Genomic DNA, 15,456 nt, shown 5'->3' with positions numbered 1-15,456 from the left:
GACCAACCTGAAAACAGGATACTCAAGGCCTTGTGACAGATAGAACAATCAAGAACTTCAAGGTCAGCTAACGTAATTGAAATAGATCCATCTTGAGCAGTCTGCGGGCTCATTTCTCCTTGCTCGGCTCCACAGAAGAAGAAGTCTATAGGAGCAGTAATGGAATCTCCTTGCAACAACTCTGGCCAAGTCGAAGAAGAAGATGATTTTGTTTCAGCCAGAAGCAAAATGGGAGAAGGATATTTCAGACAACGAGGACAGGAATAAGCAAATACCTAATGGAGATGGGGGATTGATATTTCCGTGAAAACAGGAACAAAACACCACAGTTGGTATTCATTCATTACCTGCAATTGGGAATGTGACCTATCCAAACATGGGTATCAATACCCGAAAAAAAAACATTCCTCCCAGGAATGAAAGATAACGTGAATCAAACGGGGACTAAATGGTAGTGATGAAAGAGGGCGGGAACTGGTACAGCTTGCATTGCTCCCTACGTCTTCTAGGGTTTTATCATTTCTTCTCATTTACTCTTTTTATACACTCTTTTGCCTAACTTCTTTTTCTGTGTTTCTGAGATCTGGGTTGCTTTTTCCCATTTAGCTTCTTTCCAAGCTTCCGTTTGAAAGAACTGAAAACAGTTACAGGTGCGTTTGAAATACACGTTTCAACGTTTTGGTATTTGGTTTTTTTTTAGCATTTTTGCTCTGTTTCTGGAAATGATTGCTTCTATTTGTTGCGAGTTATAACTTGTTGTCCAGAAACCATCTGGCGATATTGAGCTGAAATCATTTCAGTTGTTTTTGGCTCTTTATTTTCCGCTGTTTTCGTATTTTGCGTTGATTTAAGTGGTAATAGTTGCGTAGATCTGCGTTTGTTAAGTTATACGCGTACATTTATTTGATTCACAATCCACATTTTTTTCTGGAAAATCGAATGTAGGATAGTTATCTGAGGAAGTTTGCTTAGGGAGTTTAGTGAAAGTGAAACGAATTTTAGCCATTTTGGCTGCTTAGTTTTACAAGCATTTGGTTAGTTAAGCAATATGCTATGGAAGGAAAGTTTTAAAAATTGTAACAGATGACATTTTTGTATCATTGTTTATCTTCGTTGCTTATAACGTCTAACATGAGAATGAACTTTTAGTGCAGTTAATTTGATTCGACAATTTTTGTAGTTCTGATGGCTCCACCTATTGAGACTCCAACCAAGTCTTCTGGCAGTAACTCTCATTACACTTCACATGCTCCTCTGAATGAAAGGATTCTTTCATCGTTAACCAGAAGGGCTGTTGCTGCTCATCCATGGCATGATCTCGAGATCAGTAAGCAATGTCAAAATCAGCTGTGTATTGGGCTATTCCTATTGGTTTACCATAACTCGTAAATTAAATAATGTCCTATTTGTTTGCTGTTTATAATTTCTTTTATAGGACCTGGAGCTCCAGTTACTTTCAACTGCGTAAGTATATATGCTCGAAATTTAAATGTTTCATAGTTCGTAGTCTTATCGTAAATTCTGAAAAATGTGTGCGTTTGATTGTTTCTAACATATTTCTTATATACGTTTGGCCTTTTAGTTTTTTTCACATGACTTCATTTTTCTCTTTTTATCATGATTAATGTTGATTTGTTTGAGAAAACTAATAACGAATTATGATGTAATTCCCTTAAAAATTGAAAGATAGTAATTCCCTTAAAAAATGTACTTAGAGTTCTTACCCGATAATATTTATATTGAAGACGTTGATTGATATGTACAGCTGATTGAGATTGGAAAAGGGAGTAAAGTGAAATATGAACTTGAAAAGAACACTGGGTTGATCAAGATAAATTACTATTCACTACTATTTGCAGCACCTAGTAGATTCTGTATTTGTTGCTGATGAAAATTGCCCAAATTTGCAGGTTGATCGCGTGTTGTACTTATCAGTTGTATATCCTCACAACTACGGTTTCATCCCTTGTACTCTTTGCAAAGACAGTGATCCGATTGATGTCCTAATCATTATGCAGGCATTTTTTTTGTACCGGTTTTCTTTGAATATATTAGAGCTTAATCCACGGCTGCTTAGCCTATTTCATTCTTTGGAACTCTCTTGTATTGCTTTGTTTTGCCTACTTTACTTTGAAGCAATCAGAGTATGAAAATTCTATTGGTCGTACAGCTGCAAATGTCATAAATGTTAGCACTTTTAAGAAAATACTTATGTTACTGTATACCCTAATTTTTTTCCATTTTAAATTTATTATTATTATTAAAATTATTATTATTATTATATATTATTATTATTATTAAAAAAATAAATAAATACAAACCCACATCCCATTTACAAAGAACCCGACCCATTTACAACCGGCCCAGATGGCCCAACCAAACCTTAAACCCAATTAGGATTTGTATCATCTCAGCTTACAACCGCCACATCTCTCAGCCGTTGGATCTGAGAGATCCAACGGTCCATAGGAGATACAACATGAAGCCCTAGGGTTTCATAACCCTGGTTATCATCCAGCCGCCGCTGCTTCCAGAACATCCACGCGTCCGCCGCCGCTCGTTGTCGACGCTCCACTGCCACGACGTATTGCCAAAAGACTCCAGAAGCTTTGCTGCCATGACCACAGCCGCCCATGTGTCACCATTTTTCGGTAAGTCACCACAAGTTCGATGACTCACCAAAGTTTGCTCCTGTAACCGGTCCGAAGCCATCACCGATGGTGGCTATAAAAGCCACTGATCCTGCTAAGAAGAAAGGGGGAGAGCAACCAACAGCAAAGACGATGAACGACAGAAAAAAGAGATATACGAGAGCAACAACAAACACAGCAAGCTACCAACGATCCCAGACAGTGTCAAAACAAAATAAAAAAACCGAGAGCCATACCTTGATCATCAGAGCTTTCCAACGGTGCCGGAGATCCAAGTAACCGAAGGTAATCACTTCGGTTTATTTTAGATCTAGGGCAAAATAGGGGTTTTTAGAAGGGAATAAGACTAGATTTGGCTTTAGGTTTTAAAAATGGACGATTTGGGGTAATTTGTAAATTTCGGCCACCGTTAGCGACGGCTTATGGCGGCTGGTGAGGGAAACCTAGAGAGAAGCGAGAGAGATGATATCTCTCTCTTTTTAGAGAGAGAAGAGGAAAGGTGAAAATGAAGAGAATGTCCCGAAGGGCCAGCCTTATTAGGGTATTTATACCCCTTCCCAAACGACGCCGTTTTGGGGAGAGGTGTATCCGTAATTTCGTGTATGGCTAAACCTTTTCTGCAATCCCCATAGATTTGTAACATTGCAATTTAGCCATTGAAATCAATTTCTGTAAGTTTTAATTTTGCCTTCAAATTTTTATTTTATCTCATTTTAGTCCCTGTAAATATTTATTAAATATTTAGGTTAAATACCAAATTTAGTCCCTCATATTTTAATAATTTAATATTTTAATCACCGGTTAATAATTATGGTTAAATTACACTACTATTATTTATATTTTATGATAATTCGAATTATGTCCATAAAGTTTGATATTTTACATGTTATTTCTGTTATTTTTAATATGTTATTTTAATCACTATTTCATTGCAATTTATTTTTATTATTTCAATATGTTTAAACTAATACTTTAAATATTATTTATTCGTATACATATATATGTTTATTTATTTTAAATGTTATGAAAAAGGCTATTTTTACTTAACTAGAAATCCTATTTTAATATCTTAAATAAATAAATATCTTAGTATACATATATAATTATTTTAGTTCTATTTAAATTATTATATATTTTTTTTATTTTATAATTTTAGTCATATTAATATATGTATATTAATAAGTATTATTTAATTAATTTCGTCAATTAAATAAATATCTTGTTTATAAAAAAATATTTTTTTTATTATTTTTAAGAAAAATCATTATATTCTTCTTAATAATTATTTATTTTTAATATCAAAGAAAATGACAGTCTTAATATAACTAGATGTCATATTCTGATATTTTAAAAAATAAATAAATATACTACTTATAAAAACCATAAAATACATATTGTTTTATTTAAATTATTTTCTTAGGAAAAATTATTATTTTTAATATTTATTTATTTTTCAAATATTAAGAAAGGGCAGTCTTAAAGCAACTAGATGTCATTTTCTGATATTTTAAATAAATAAATATTTTATTTATAATTTATAAAAATTATTTAATATATTTTTCTTCTTTAGAATTATCCGATTAAAATACGAAATAATAGGGTCATAAATTAAATTTATATTTGAATTCTTAAATTCTAATATTAGAGACAAATTATAATCGACAAGGACCAATTTTGGGCGTTGTGGAGTGCTAATCCTTCCCCAAACGTAACCGACCACGAATCCTTTTTTATTATTAAAAAGAATGAATTTATGATTAAACGCAGACCAATTTATCTTTTAACCGATGTTTTCTTAAAAGCTCTTTTAAAAGATGATTTTTAAGTATTTGACCTATCTGACCCAAAAGGCCGATGACGACTCCTAAAATATTTCATTAAAACCCATTTATTTATTCACATTACTTTTTCTACCAAGTAAAATTTCGTGCCCGGGCAAAAACCGATTATGGCAGTTACCATTGAAATATCTACAGGAACCGGTTCTTCCAGGATGCTTTCTTCGAGCTAAAGCTACAGGTTTTATGCCTATGATTGATCAGGTAAACATTAAGCACTGATTACAATACTCCCGACTGTTAGATACATGTTTAAAAGCAAATGAGAGAAGCTGAGCACTTTTGTAAATGCAGAGTGAGAAAGATGACAAGATTATTGCTGTTTGTGCCGATGATCCCGAGTATCATCACTACAATGACATCAAGGAACTCCCACCCAGCCGTTTGGCCGAGATTCGCCGCTTCTTTGAAGATTGTATGTAACTGCTATCAGGAAGAATATCTATTTTAAACTTCTATTGTCCCTGGAACTTGCCTAACTTTCTTTTGCCTTAATAAATACTTCAGACAAGAAGAATGTGAACAAGGAAGTTGCTGTTACTTACTTTCTGCCGGCCTCTAATGCTTATGAGGCAATCCAACATTCCATGTAAGTTATAGTTCCTTCCAGCCTTTCCGGTCTCTAATCTTCTGTGCCAGAGAAGAGCATGCAACTTATATCAGATTTTCTTATCTCCTTCTACTTACGGTTCCTGAAATTTTCGCCTGTGGTTGAATAATCGGGTAAAGAACACAGAAAGAACAAAAGAATTTTAACGAGGTTCAGCAATATGCTTATGTTCTCGGTGCCTTAGGCGGCGCTAAAATTTTATTCAATTCAATCTCTCATAGGTTTAGGTTAAATCTCTTTTTATAATAAATAAACCCTGATATATATTTACAAAAATAACCTTCTACGAGACTTTCTTTGTAAGGAACCGATATATTTATGAGCCATACCTAACACCTGTCATCCCTCGTCACTCGAAACTCACTATGTTGTCATGAACTCATGATCATGTATCTATTTGTAAATGTTGTCCGTAGCATTACCCTTGTTGTAATTCCTCTCTCGAAAAGAATCTATGATCAAAAGGAGCTCGTAAGACTCGTTCGGAACGCAAAGTCCGAGACCTCTGTGATAATCATTCATCTTTGTAGGCATCTCTAACACTCCTGTTACAGCTTGTGATACTCTCCTTTTGAACTTTTGCCTGTGTCCATGTGCATTTATACCACATCCAAAATCAAAATCAGTCTTGAAACAGAGTCTTAATTTCTTTTCAACATTCTGTTTTGAAGGAATCTTTATGCAGACTACATTGTGGAGAGCTTAAGGCGGTAGTTCTTCGCCTCATCCGGTCTATATATACAATATTAATCTGTTGCTGCTATATATTGGAGTTCTTTTTCAAGAATTCAACCTCTACGAACTAAATGTGTAATTATCCCTTAAAGAACATCTTGTAGGTGAAATTGTTATTTGGTGCCATAATTTTTTTTTAATTCTCATTGTAATGGTGATGGCCCGTGGCTATAAATTCTTTTTGCCCCTCCTTCGGGTGTCTTCCCATTTTCATTGGCTACTTTATTTTATGTTTGCTGTACCTTCAGTGAATTATGTTATTGTAATTTGCCTGGATATGAGGTATACATCTGTTACATTTTCACTTGATCGGGGTTTTTATTTTTTAATTTTGGATATTTATTATTTTTATTAAAAATAATAAATATCCAAAATTACAATCAAGAACATAAATATTATTTTCAATTTTTCATATCTCGTTGTGTGTTTGGGCTCAAATCTACGTAATTAAATTAAACGCTTAAATATAAAAAAGTGTCTAATGTATGTCATTGATTTCAATTTATTGTCTAACGTTTATTTTGTTTTAATTTAATGCCTAATGTTTTATTCTGTAACTCAATTTTAGTCAGGTCGTGACAAATCATTAATTTGGCGTTTTTCCCGAAAAATCATCTTTTTAATTTAATATTCCCGATTAGGCACCGGTCAGACTATATTTCCCGATCTAACACCCTTTTACAGTAAGACGCGCCCCTTGCAGCGCGCTATACGTTGATTTGGTGTCACGTGGGGTAAGGCGCGCCCCCTGCGGCGTGCCTTATGCTGACATGGATACACGTGTGTATGGCGCGGGACAGGTTGGAAATTAAGGGTATAGCGCGAGACAGGGGTCGCGCCTTAACTGTGATTCTGACACACGTCAAAAAGGCGTGGCCCCTGCCCCGCGCTATACCCTTAATTACAAACCTACCCCTACCCGTTCACACACATCCCTCCCTATAAATACCCCCATTCTCAATCACTTTCATCACACCAAATCCTCTCAACTTCTCTCAAATATTCTTATATTCTCTTATTAATGTATATTTTATTATATTTAGTATTTTTTAGTAATTTATTTAATTATTTTAATTGTTTAATATTTTATTTAATTAATTTTTTTGCATATATAAAATGAAAGGTGGTCTACTTTGGTTGGATGGAAATCATATATCTCGACACTTTGCTGATACGGTAACATTTTAACATTTTAATTAATTAATTAATTTAATGCATGATTATTAGTTTAAAAATTAATTTGTGTAATTATTTATATTTTAGGAGAGAGACCGTATATTAGATCCTTTTATTAGAAAACTTAAGTTAGTTATATCTACTCGTGTAATGCCGTATTTAGTAGAGGTTGAATTCGGTCACCTAGGTAGATATCAGGGTCACTGTAAGATAGAACCAAACCTTATTTCTGCCTTAGTAGAGCGGTGGAGGCCGGAGACCCACACATTCCAACTTTCGTGCGGAGAGTGCACGATTATGCTTGAGGATGTTTCTATGCACCTGGGGCTTCCGGTGGATGGAGGTGTGATACCAGAGATAGCTTCCGGTTCTTGGACTACTTTGTGCCGGGTTAGTCTAGGACGTGTCCCGGAAAATATTAACGGTGGACGGATACCGTTAAATTGGTTAGATGCCAATTTTCAGAAGTTGAGCGAAGACGCATCTGACGATGAAGTTAAACAGTATGCACGGGCATGCATATTGCAGTTGATAAGAGGGTTGTTGATGCTGGACAAATCGCGTAACCAAGTTCATTGTATGTGGTTGCAACATCTTGGTGACTTTCATCTGGTCGGATCACTCAGTTAGGGCTCGGCAGTTTTGGCTTGCTTGTACAGGGAGATGTGTCGAGCCATTGACTACAAGCGTAATGCTATCGGCGGATGTCTCTTGTTGCTGCAGTCTTGGGCATGGTATCGATTACCCTTTTTATGTCCCGTTGTCAAGAACCCATTCGTATTTCCGCTACTATTGAGGTAATTATAAAACTGATTTTGTATATTAATAATTTTATACAGTGAATAAGAAATTATTTTTCTTGAATAGGTGGTATACTGATAGGAAAAATCATCGGGAGCTACCCGATGATTTAGAAAAAATTAGGGTGTTAATCGATCAGAAGGCTGGCACACATGTATGAATTTTAATGTTTAAAAATCGATTTTAGATTATAGTTATATAATTAGATTATTATTTTGATAAAAATTATATATATTTGTTTTAGTTTGAATGGGTGTCATATTCTACTGATGATGTGAGGGCAGTGATCCCACCTGAGTTGAGGGGCCCATCAGATGTTTGGATGGCGATAGTCCCTTTGATATGTTATGTGACCGTCGAGTGACACTCTACTGATCGTGTGCTCCGACAATTTGGTTATTTTCAACCAATTCTGGAAGCACCTCGCAATATGGACGAGTTGCATAGCACAGATAGACGCGGTAAGACAGATACAGATTGGCTGGTGAGGCATCATACGTGGGTCATGTTGTGGGAGGATCGACATCGGCGCCTTCCTTGTAGAGAGCCCATTTTACTTGACCTTTTGATGGTTGCTGATGGTTATTACGAATGGTTCAACAGTAACGGGAAACTGTTTCTGCTTCCCGAGGATGCACGAGGGCATACCTTTCCGCGACGTCGATAGAGACGTTCACCGACACAGCACCATCGTTTCCCTACTCGTGGACGGAGGGCAAGTATTTCCGGTTCATCCTTAGTTGCACCAGCAAGACCTTCACAGCAGCCACCGTATCTACCGGCTTACATACCGCAACCATATATGATGCTGCCGCCACCGCCTTCACCTGGTTTTATGACTCCGTCGCCGCCACCATCACAGAGTTATATGACCCCTCCTGGAGGCTATTATGGGTCTATGTTTACAGATCCGACTTGGGGTTCATATGCTCACATTTTGGCTGGTTCAGCCTCATCACCCATGGCCTCAGCACAGACACATCCTGTATAGTTTTCACACTCAGCGATGTCTGGGTTTTATGAGTTTTCCCAGTTTTCGCAGGCCGGTCGGATAGTCAGTCATGCACCTGGAGGTCTATGGAGGTGCTTCATCGTCATCAGCTCCTCATCAACAAAATGTAGCTGCTCAGGACGACGACGATGGTGATGACAGCGAGGAGTCACAATCAGTGATACGAATAAATCCTCCTCGAGACCGACAGTCACCGCCCTGCGGAACACATTCGCGTCGCATGCATCGATAGATTTTGTTTTTTTATACTTGTATTTAGTACTTTTTTATTGTAGTTGTTTATTGGACTTTTTTATTGTAATTTTTTTATTTATCATTTAAAACTTACTTTGTTAATTTATCATTTAATATAAGTTATCGTAATTTGGTTATCATTTATCATTTAATACTTATTGTATCGTTATTATCAATTATTCGTTAATATAACGCCAACGTCTAATCTCGTATAATTGTATCATTTTTTTAATCTTCATCAGCGGTTATCGAATAACATTAACTTGAAGTAAATGCAAAGTAAAGTACAATAATTATTATTTGATAAACAACTACATCATTTCCTCATCAATTGTTACTTGATGACAACAGAAGTGGACATGTTTTTCTAGTGTGTCCTGGGTTTCTACAATGCCCACATCTTTTGTCTTGTCTAGATCTTTCTCGAATATCCATATCGCAATGAATTTGATTGGATTTTGGATGACCATGTTCCCTCAATAAACTCATATTTGGTACAATCGAAAGCTAATCTTGAACCTCATCAGGGTCTTTGTCATTACCTAAGGGGGGAAACTCAAATTCGTATACCTTAAAAACTTCAGATAGTAGGTATACGGGATCCACAAAACGGTTATAGTCTTGACGTGTATGCGAGCAAGCTGCTATCACATGAGAGCATGGATACTTCAGAGCTTGAAAAAACCCGCAGTCGCACGTTCTGTCCCTTAGATTTACTCTTAACGACACAGCTTCAATCCCTTGAAGAGGTTGCGGCCACTCTGTGAAATGAAACATTTCATGACTTCTAGAGAAGCTTGTTATAGACATTCCATTTGATGCAACAATTTTTTTCTGTATATCTGCAACTAATCTAGGGTGATAGACATGACCGCCTTGCATCCAGGTTTCAGCTTGTCCCCCGAGCTTCGCAAAAAGTGCCCCCAAACGAAAATATGTAGTTTTTACCAAAGCTATAGGTAAGTGACGTGCACCCTTTAAGGTTGAATTAATTGGCTCAGCCAAGTTAGTCGTCATGTGTCCATATCGATATCCACCATCATATGTGTTCGTCCACATTTCTTTATCCATAAGGCTGATGTAATCGTATTCTTCCTCGTTATTTGCCCGTAAATCTTTAAGCATTGATTCAAACGTTCGAGGAAGTAGTTCGTAGCCTGATCAAAAAATGTATAACTTAATAACTTGATTTCTTTGCAAAATTAAAATGATAAAAAAATGTATAACTTACTAACTTGCTTTCACTTACCCATGCGCACAATTAATTGACGCTCATCATTCTTCTTGTACCTTCCATGGTAGTTCGCAACAATGTGTCAGAGATAATACCTATGTTCGACAAAGAGTGGTTGCCACATTGGATCCAAAGACTACATTGCTGCTTTGATCCCAGCTCCGCGATCTGAAATGACACATATTTTCTCCCTCGTGATAACATGTGCACGTAAGTTTTAGAGAAAAAAAGCCCAAGAATCTGTATATTCTCCTTCGACAAGAGCAAAAGCAACTGGAAGAATGTTGTGATTGTCATCTTGGACAACTGTTAATAATAAAACTTGCTTGTATTTCCAATACAAGAAAGTTCCATCGATCTGGACCACAGGCTTGCAGTATTTGACAGCATTAACGTATTGTGGGTAAGTCCAAAAAACCCGGTAGAATTGACATCGATCGCGTAGAACTCGATCATTATGGTATGCATAGGAGGTTTCGAACTCCACAATTGTCCCCAGATTCAACGTCCGCACCAGCCTAAACCAACCTGAAAGTTCATTGTAAGATGCATCCCATTCGCCATGAAGTTTGACAATGGCATTTTGTTTTGCCAAACAAGCTTTTTTATATGAGACATTGTACCGATACTACGATTGTATAGCTGAAATCAACACTGCAACAGCTATATGAGAGCTTGCTTTTACCATGGGCATGATGGCTTGGCATATCACTTCAGAGTCCAAGTTGGGATAATCTTGGTTGACTCCTCCAGCATAACATGTGTGAGGACCGTTGTAAACTGTTAGTTCCCATATGTTGTTTTTCCCCTTCCTCTTCGATACGCGAACTATCCAATTGCATCCATTTTCGCGTCGGGCACAGTAACATACATATTTTTCGGTCGTGGAGCGGTCGAATCTGGACTGAACAGAATTACGGATATTGTAATTTTTGATAGCCATCATCGCTTCTTCCTTGCTTGAAAACTCCATGCCTATATATAACTCACCATTATTTATTGATGAGTAATATCCATAGTCACCGAGATGAGGCATATCTGTAAATTATGGTCCGTACATTACATCATAATCAGCTTCATACATGTGTGCTGGAGGGTCAGTTTGTGCCACATTTGCTGGAACTTCATCTACATCATCATCACCATCAGAGTTGAATTGCGGTGATTCTGGGTGAATGAATAGTCCAGTCTCAGCACCATCCGCACTAGGATTACGAAGCGATTCTTCTGGTGGAGATGATGATTCCTGCATGCTCTCCACATTTAGGTCGAAGAACCTACTACTGGAACACCTTCCCCTTGAACTAGAAGGCATATCTGGATTGAGATCGAAAAAGCTCGTAGTCGAATGCCTCCCCCTGGAGCTTGAAGCCAACGTATCAAATGGAAACTGCACAGATTATTGCGTCGATGGCATCTCCATATTAAGGTAAAAGAAATTTGCAGATGAATGCATTCCCCTTGAACTGGACACGATATTGCCATACGGATTGTTCGTGGACCCACCTCGGTACATATCGTAAGGAGTTGCGGATGAATGTCTCCCCATTGAAGTTGATGTGTCGTCACTATGATGCGGATTTCCCATTATGGCATTAAAATCATTACACATTACTGTAGTCAGGCTGTCAACTTGATCAACTTGTTCAGCCAGCCCATAGTGTGAACTTAATGGCTGACCCCGAACAACACGCACTTGAACAAACTTTGCATGCATCTCAATATCGTCATCTGAATAATTACTTTGAGAATCAACCATCATTTCAACATCATCATTGTTCGATAGTTCGAACGCTGTATAAATTAATGGCAATAATGATGTTGAAAATCTGTATTGCAACGACGACATTCTTCTACTACTTCCAACATGAACCTTCCTCGAAATCTTCGTTATCAGCTCCTCAAGAGTTATGTTTCTCTTGAATGATATTTTAACACACTCATTTGATACAAAAACAACGCTGGTTTCATCTTCTCGAATTTCTCCATCATAATAAACAATAACTGAAAGTCGCGTCGTTTTTAGAGTTTAAAAGTGCAACAATAATATATCTGCAAAAAAACAACTGAAATAAACCTGATTAAATAATAATATATGACCAAAATATAACAGAATAAATTTTTTACACATAAACGTAAATAATTTAAATAATATAATTTTATATTATTACCTGCACCTCAAAAATATTTCGACGTATGCTCCCACTTTCTAATTCTACAAACACAGAAATTAATTGAAAACAATTAGTATAATATATTTTCAAATAATCATCTATAACTATAAAATAAATATTATAACAAAATTACCTTATAACGAAAGATCGAGCAAACTTCTGAATTAAATATAAGATGATTGTCGGATGTTATTTAAGATTGAAAGGATTGTTGGTGAGAGAGTTTAAGGGAGACGATTATTTATAGCCGAGAGAGGATGCCTTAAAGCCGAGAAGTTTGGGAAAACAATGCAAGGCGCGGTCCTTGCACCGCGCCTTGCATTATGCATGTTTAATAATTGAGATAATTGAATAGCGCGGCCCCTGCCCCGCGCTATATCTTACGTGGCGTATGGCGCGGCCCCTTACCCCACGTGGTGCTAAAACAGCGTATAACGCGCTACAGGGGGTGCACCTTACTGCAAAGGGTGTTAGATCGAGAAATATAGTCTGACTGGTGCATAATCGATAATATTAAATTAAAAAGATAATTTTTCGGGAAAAACACCCATTAATTTGCCGTTAAATGCCACCTAGTTTTTTTAATATTAAAAAATAATTTATGAAAATAAAAAATTAATTAAAATAGATTAATTAAAAAAAATAAACACATGTTCATCTCCCTCTTCCCTCCCTCTTGTTTTCATCTTCTTCTCCCCCCTCTCTTGTTTTTGTTCTGTTTGATTCATCAACATTGGCTATGGTGACAACCTACCTTACTTGTTCTTCTTTTCATCGTCCGTTTCCTTAACGTTTACTTTATTTTTTTCTCCTAAAAGATTTTATGCTTGGCTTCAATCCAACAACTATTCTTCATCATCTTCTGTAAATTCAAGAAACTAGAGTTGAAGAGAGTATTCGCCACCTTCAACAAAAACGACGACAGATTCATAACGAAGCAAGAGCTAAGGGATTCATTGAAGGCCATCAACTTTTTTTTTGACGGAGAAAGAGGTGGAAGAAATCGTGACGAACCTCGATTCAAACAGTGATAGGTTGATCGATTTCGACGAGTTTTGTGCCCTGTTTAAAGCCATCAACGGCGGCGATTTCGATTAATCATTTCAAGAAAAAAAACCCATAAAAATCATTTCAAACAAAAACGAAAAAAATATAGCAAAGTGAAGAACTTTCAAGAATAACTCATAAAAATCTTTCTAAACGAAAAACGGACAAAACCCCAGCAAATTATCTCTGGCTTGTTGAGGGAAAAATGGGTCTTGAAGTCATCTTCGATAATCTCTTCACCATTGCTAATGTTGATGAGAAAGGGGAAGAGATGGTAAGAAACGGGAAGAGAAAGTGGACGAGAGGGAAAAATCATTTTTTTCAACAACAATATGCTTGTGTCTCTCAATCTCACCGGTAATGCCTTTGAGGGGTCATTGTCTTCCAATATTTCTAAGCTTTCAAAACTTGTTCATCTTCAATTAGCTACCAATATGTTAAATGATACGATTCCTGAGAGTATAGGAACCTTGTCTGAGTTTGAAAATTTTCAGATCATGCAAAGCGACGGGGAAGAGAGTGAAGGGAAAGAGAGTGAAGGGGAAGAGAGTGAAGAGGAAGAGAAAATGATTTAGGGTTAAAGGAGAAGAGGGGGAAGAGAGTGAAAGGGGAGAAAAGGAACCTGTCTCAGTTTGATTTTTTAAATTGAAATTAATTAATTTATTATTATTTTAATTATAAAATTTATTTTTTAATATTAAAAAAATTTCAAATGACATTTAGCGGCTAAAATTAACGATCCGTCATGGTCTGACTCAAAATGAATTATGAAATAAAACGTTAAACATTAAATTAAAATGAAATAAACGTTAAACACTGAAACCAAAGATATACATTGATAGCTCCCGTGAATTATGTTACTGTAATTTGCCTGGATATAACGAGGTATACATTTGTTATATTATCACTCGAATCGGGGTTCTTATTTATTATTTTTAAAGAAAACTGCTATTTTAATTAAAAATAATAAATATTTAGAATTAGAATGGAACACATAAATATCATTTTTAATAGTTCATATCTCGTCGCGTGCTTGGGCTCAAATCTAACTAACTAAATTAAATAAGACCACGTCATCGGTCTGTGTGAAATACAATTAACCAATCTCACTCTATCATGTACCCCTATAAATAAACAATCACATTTCGCCTTACTTTTCTCCACTAAACTTCCCATATTCTGTTTCTATTGTATGGTTCACAAGGCTCCATAAATTCCCATCTTCTCTTTTCAATGGCACCAAAGGCCGTCGAGAAAAAAACAATGGCGGAGAAAGCCCCAGCGTCAGTGGAGAAGAAGATCTCGAAGGAAGGCGTAGACAAGAAGAAGAAGAAAATAAAGAAGAGTACGGAAACTTATAAGATTTACATTTTCAAAGTCTTGAAACAGGTTCATCCCGATATCGGGATCTCAAGCAAAGCCATGGGAATTATGAACAGTTTCATCAATGATATATTTGAGAAACTGGCTCAAGAGGCTTCTAAATTAGCTAGGTATAATAAGAAGCCGACGATTACGTCAAGGGAGATCCAGACGGCAGTGAGATTGGTTTTGCCTGGTGAATTGGCCAAACACGCCGTCTCTGAAGGAACCAAGGCGGTTACTAAATTTACCAGTTCTTAGATTTATTATTTTTCAAGAATTTGAATTCAATTATTATATATTTAAACGATGGTATATAAAAAAAGACTGAAATGGTACATTTTTGTTTTAAATTTAAAAAAGGATTATTTGTTGCACATAAAACATATTTAAAAAATGAATTCCGTAAAATAAATTATTTCTTCATAAAATTTTGTTGAAATCATTTTACAAATTTTAGACGATGTTATTTAATTCATTTTCTACTAGTTGTAATTTTTTAATTTTTTTATTATAAACAATAAATACAATAAATAATATTATTTACTAACAAAGTAGTAATAATATTTTTACACTATTAGA

The 15,456-nt window shown here is 36.0% G+C and overlaps 2 protein-coding genes across 2 annotated transcripts; both read left to right on the top strand.

Annotated features, from left to right (window-relative positions):
* The first annotated feature begins 1,185 nt into the window (after positions 1 to 1,185).
* On the top strand, positions 1,186 to 5,919 carry LOC120192738 (soluble inorganic pyrophosphatase 4-like). The gene is made up of 8 exons (XM_039195469.1): positions 1,186 to 1,327; positions 1,436 to 1,464; positions 1,766 to 1,829; positions 1,909 to 2,018; positions 4,628 to 4,693; positions 4,784 to 4,904; positions 4,997 to 5,078; positions 5,771 to 5,919. Exons 1-8 carry the CDS (start codon positions 1,186 to 1,188, stop codon positions 5,811 to 5,813), a joined length of 657 nt encoding a protein of 218 aa, XP_039051400.1. The 3' UTR covers positions 5,814 to 5,919.
* Positions 5,920 to 14,730: 8,811 nt separating this feature from the next.
* Positions 14,731 to 15,185, top strand: LOC120192749 (histone H2B.9-like). Its single transcript, XM_039195476.1, has one exon. It carries the CDS (start codon positions 14,746 to 14,748, stop codon positions 15,133 to 15,135), a length of 390 nt encoding a protein of 129 aa, XP_039051407.1. The 5' UTR covers positions 14,731 to 14,745; the 3' UTR covers positions 15,136 to 15,185.
* Positions 15,186 to 15,456: the final 271 nt, after the last annotated feature.

This window comes from Hibiscus syriacus, unplaced genomic scaffold, assembly GCF_006381635.1.
Source record: "Hibiscus syriacus cultivar Baekdansim isolate YM2019G1 unplaced genomic scaffold, ASM638163v2 tig00116978_pilon, whole genome shotgun sequence".
NCBI classification, from domain to species: domain Eukaryota; kingdom Viridiplantae; phylum Streptophyta; class Magnoliopsida; order Malvales; family Malvaceae; genus Hibiscus; species Hibiscus syriacus.
Note: the sequence above shows the minus strand (reverse complement) of the source record. Positions and strands in the feature narration are given on the sequence as shown.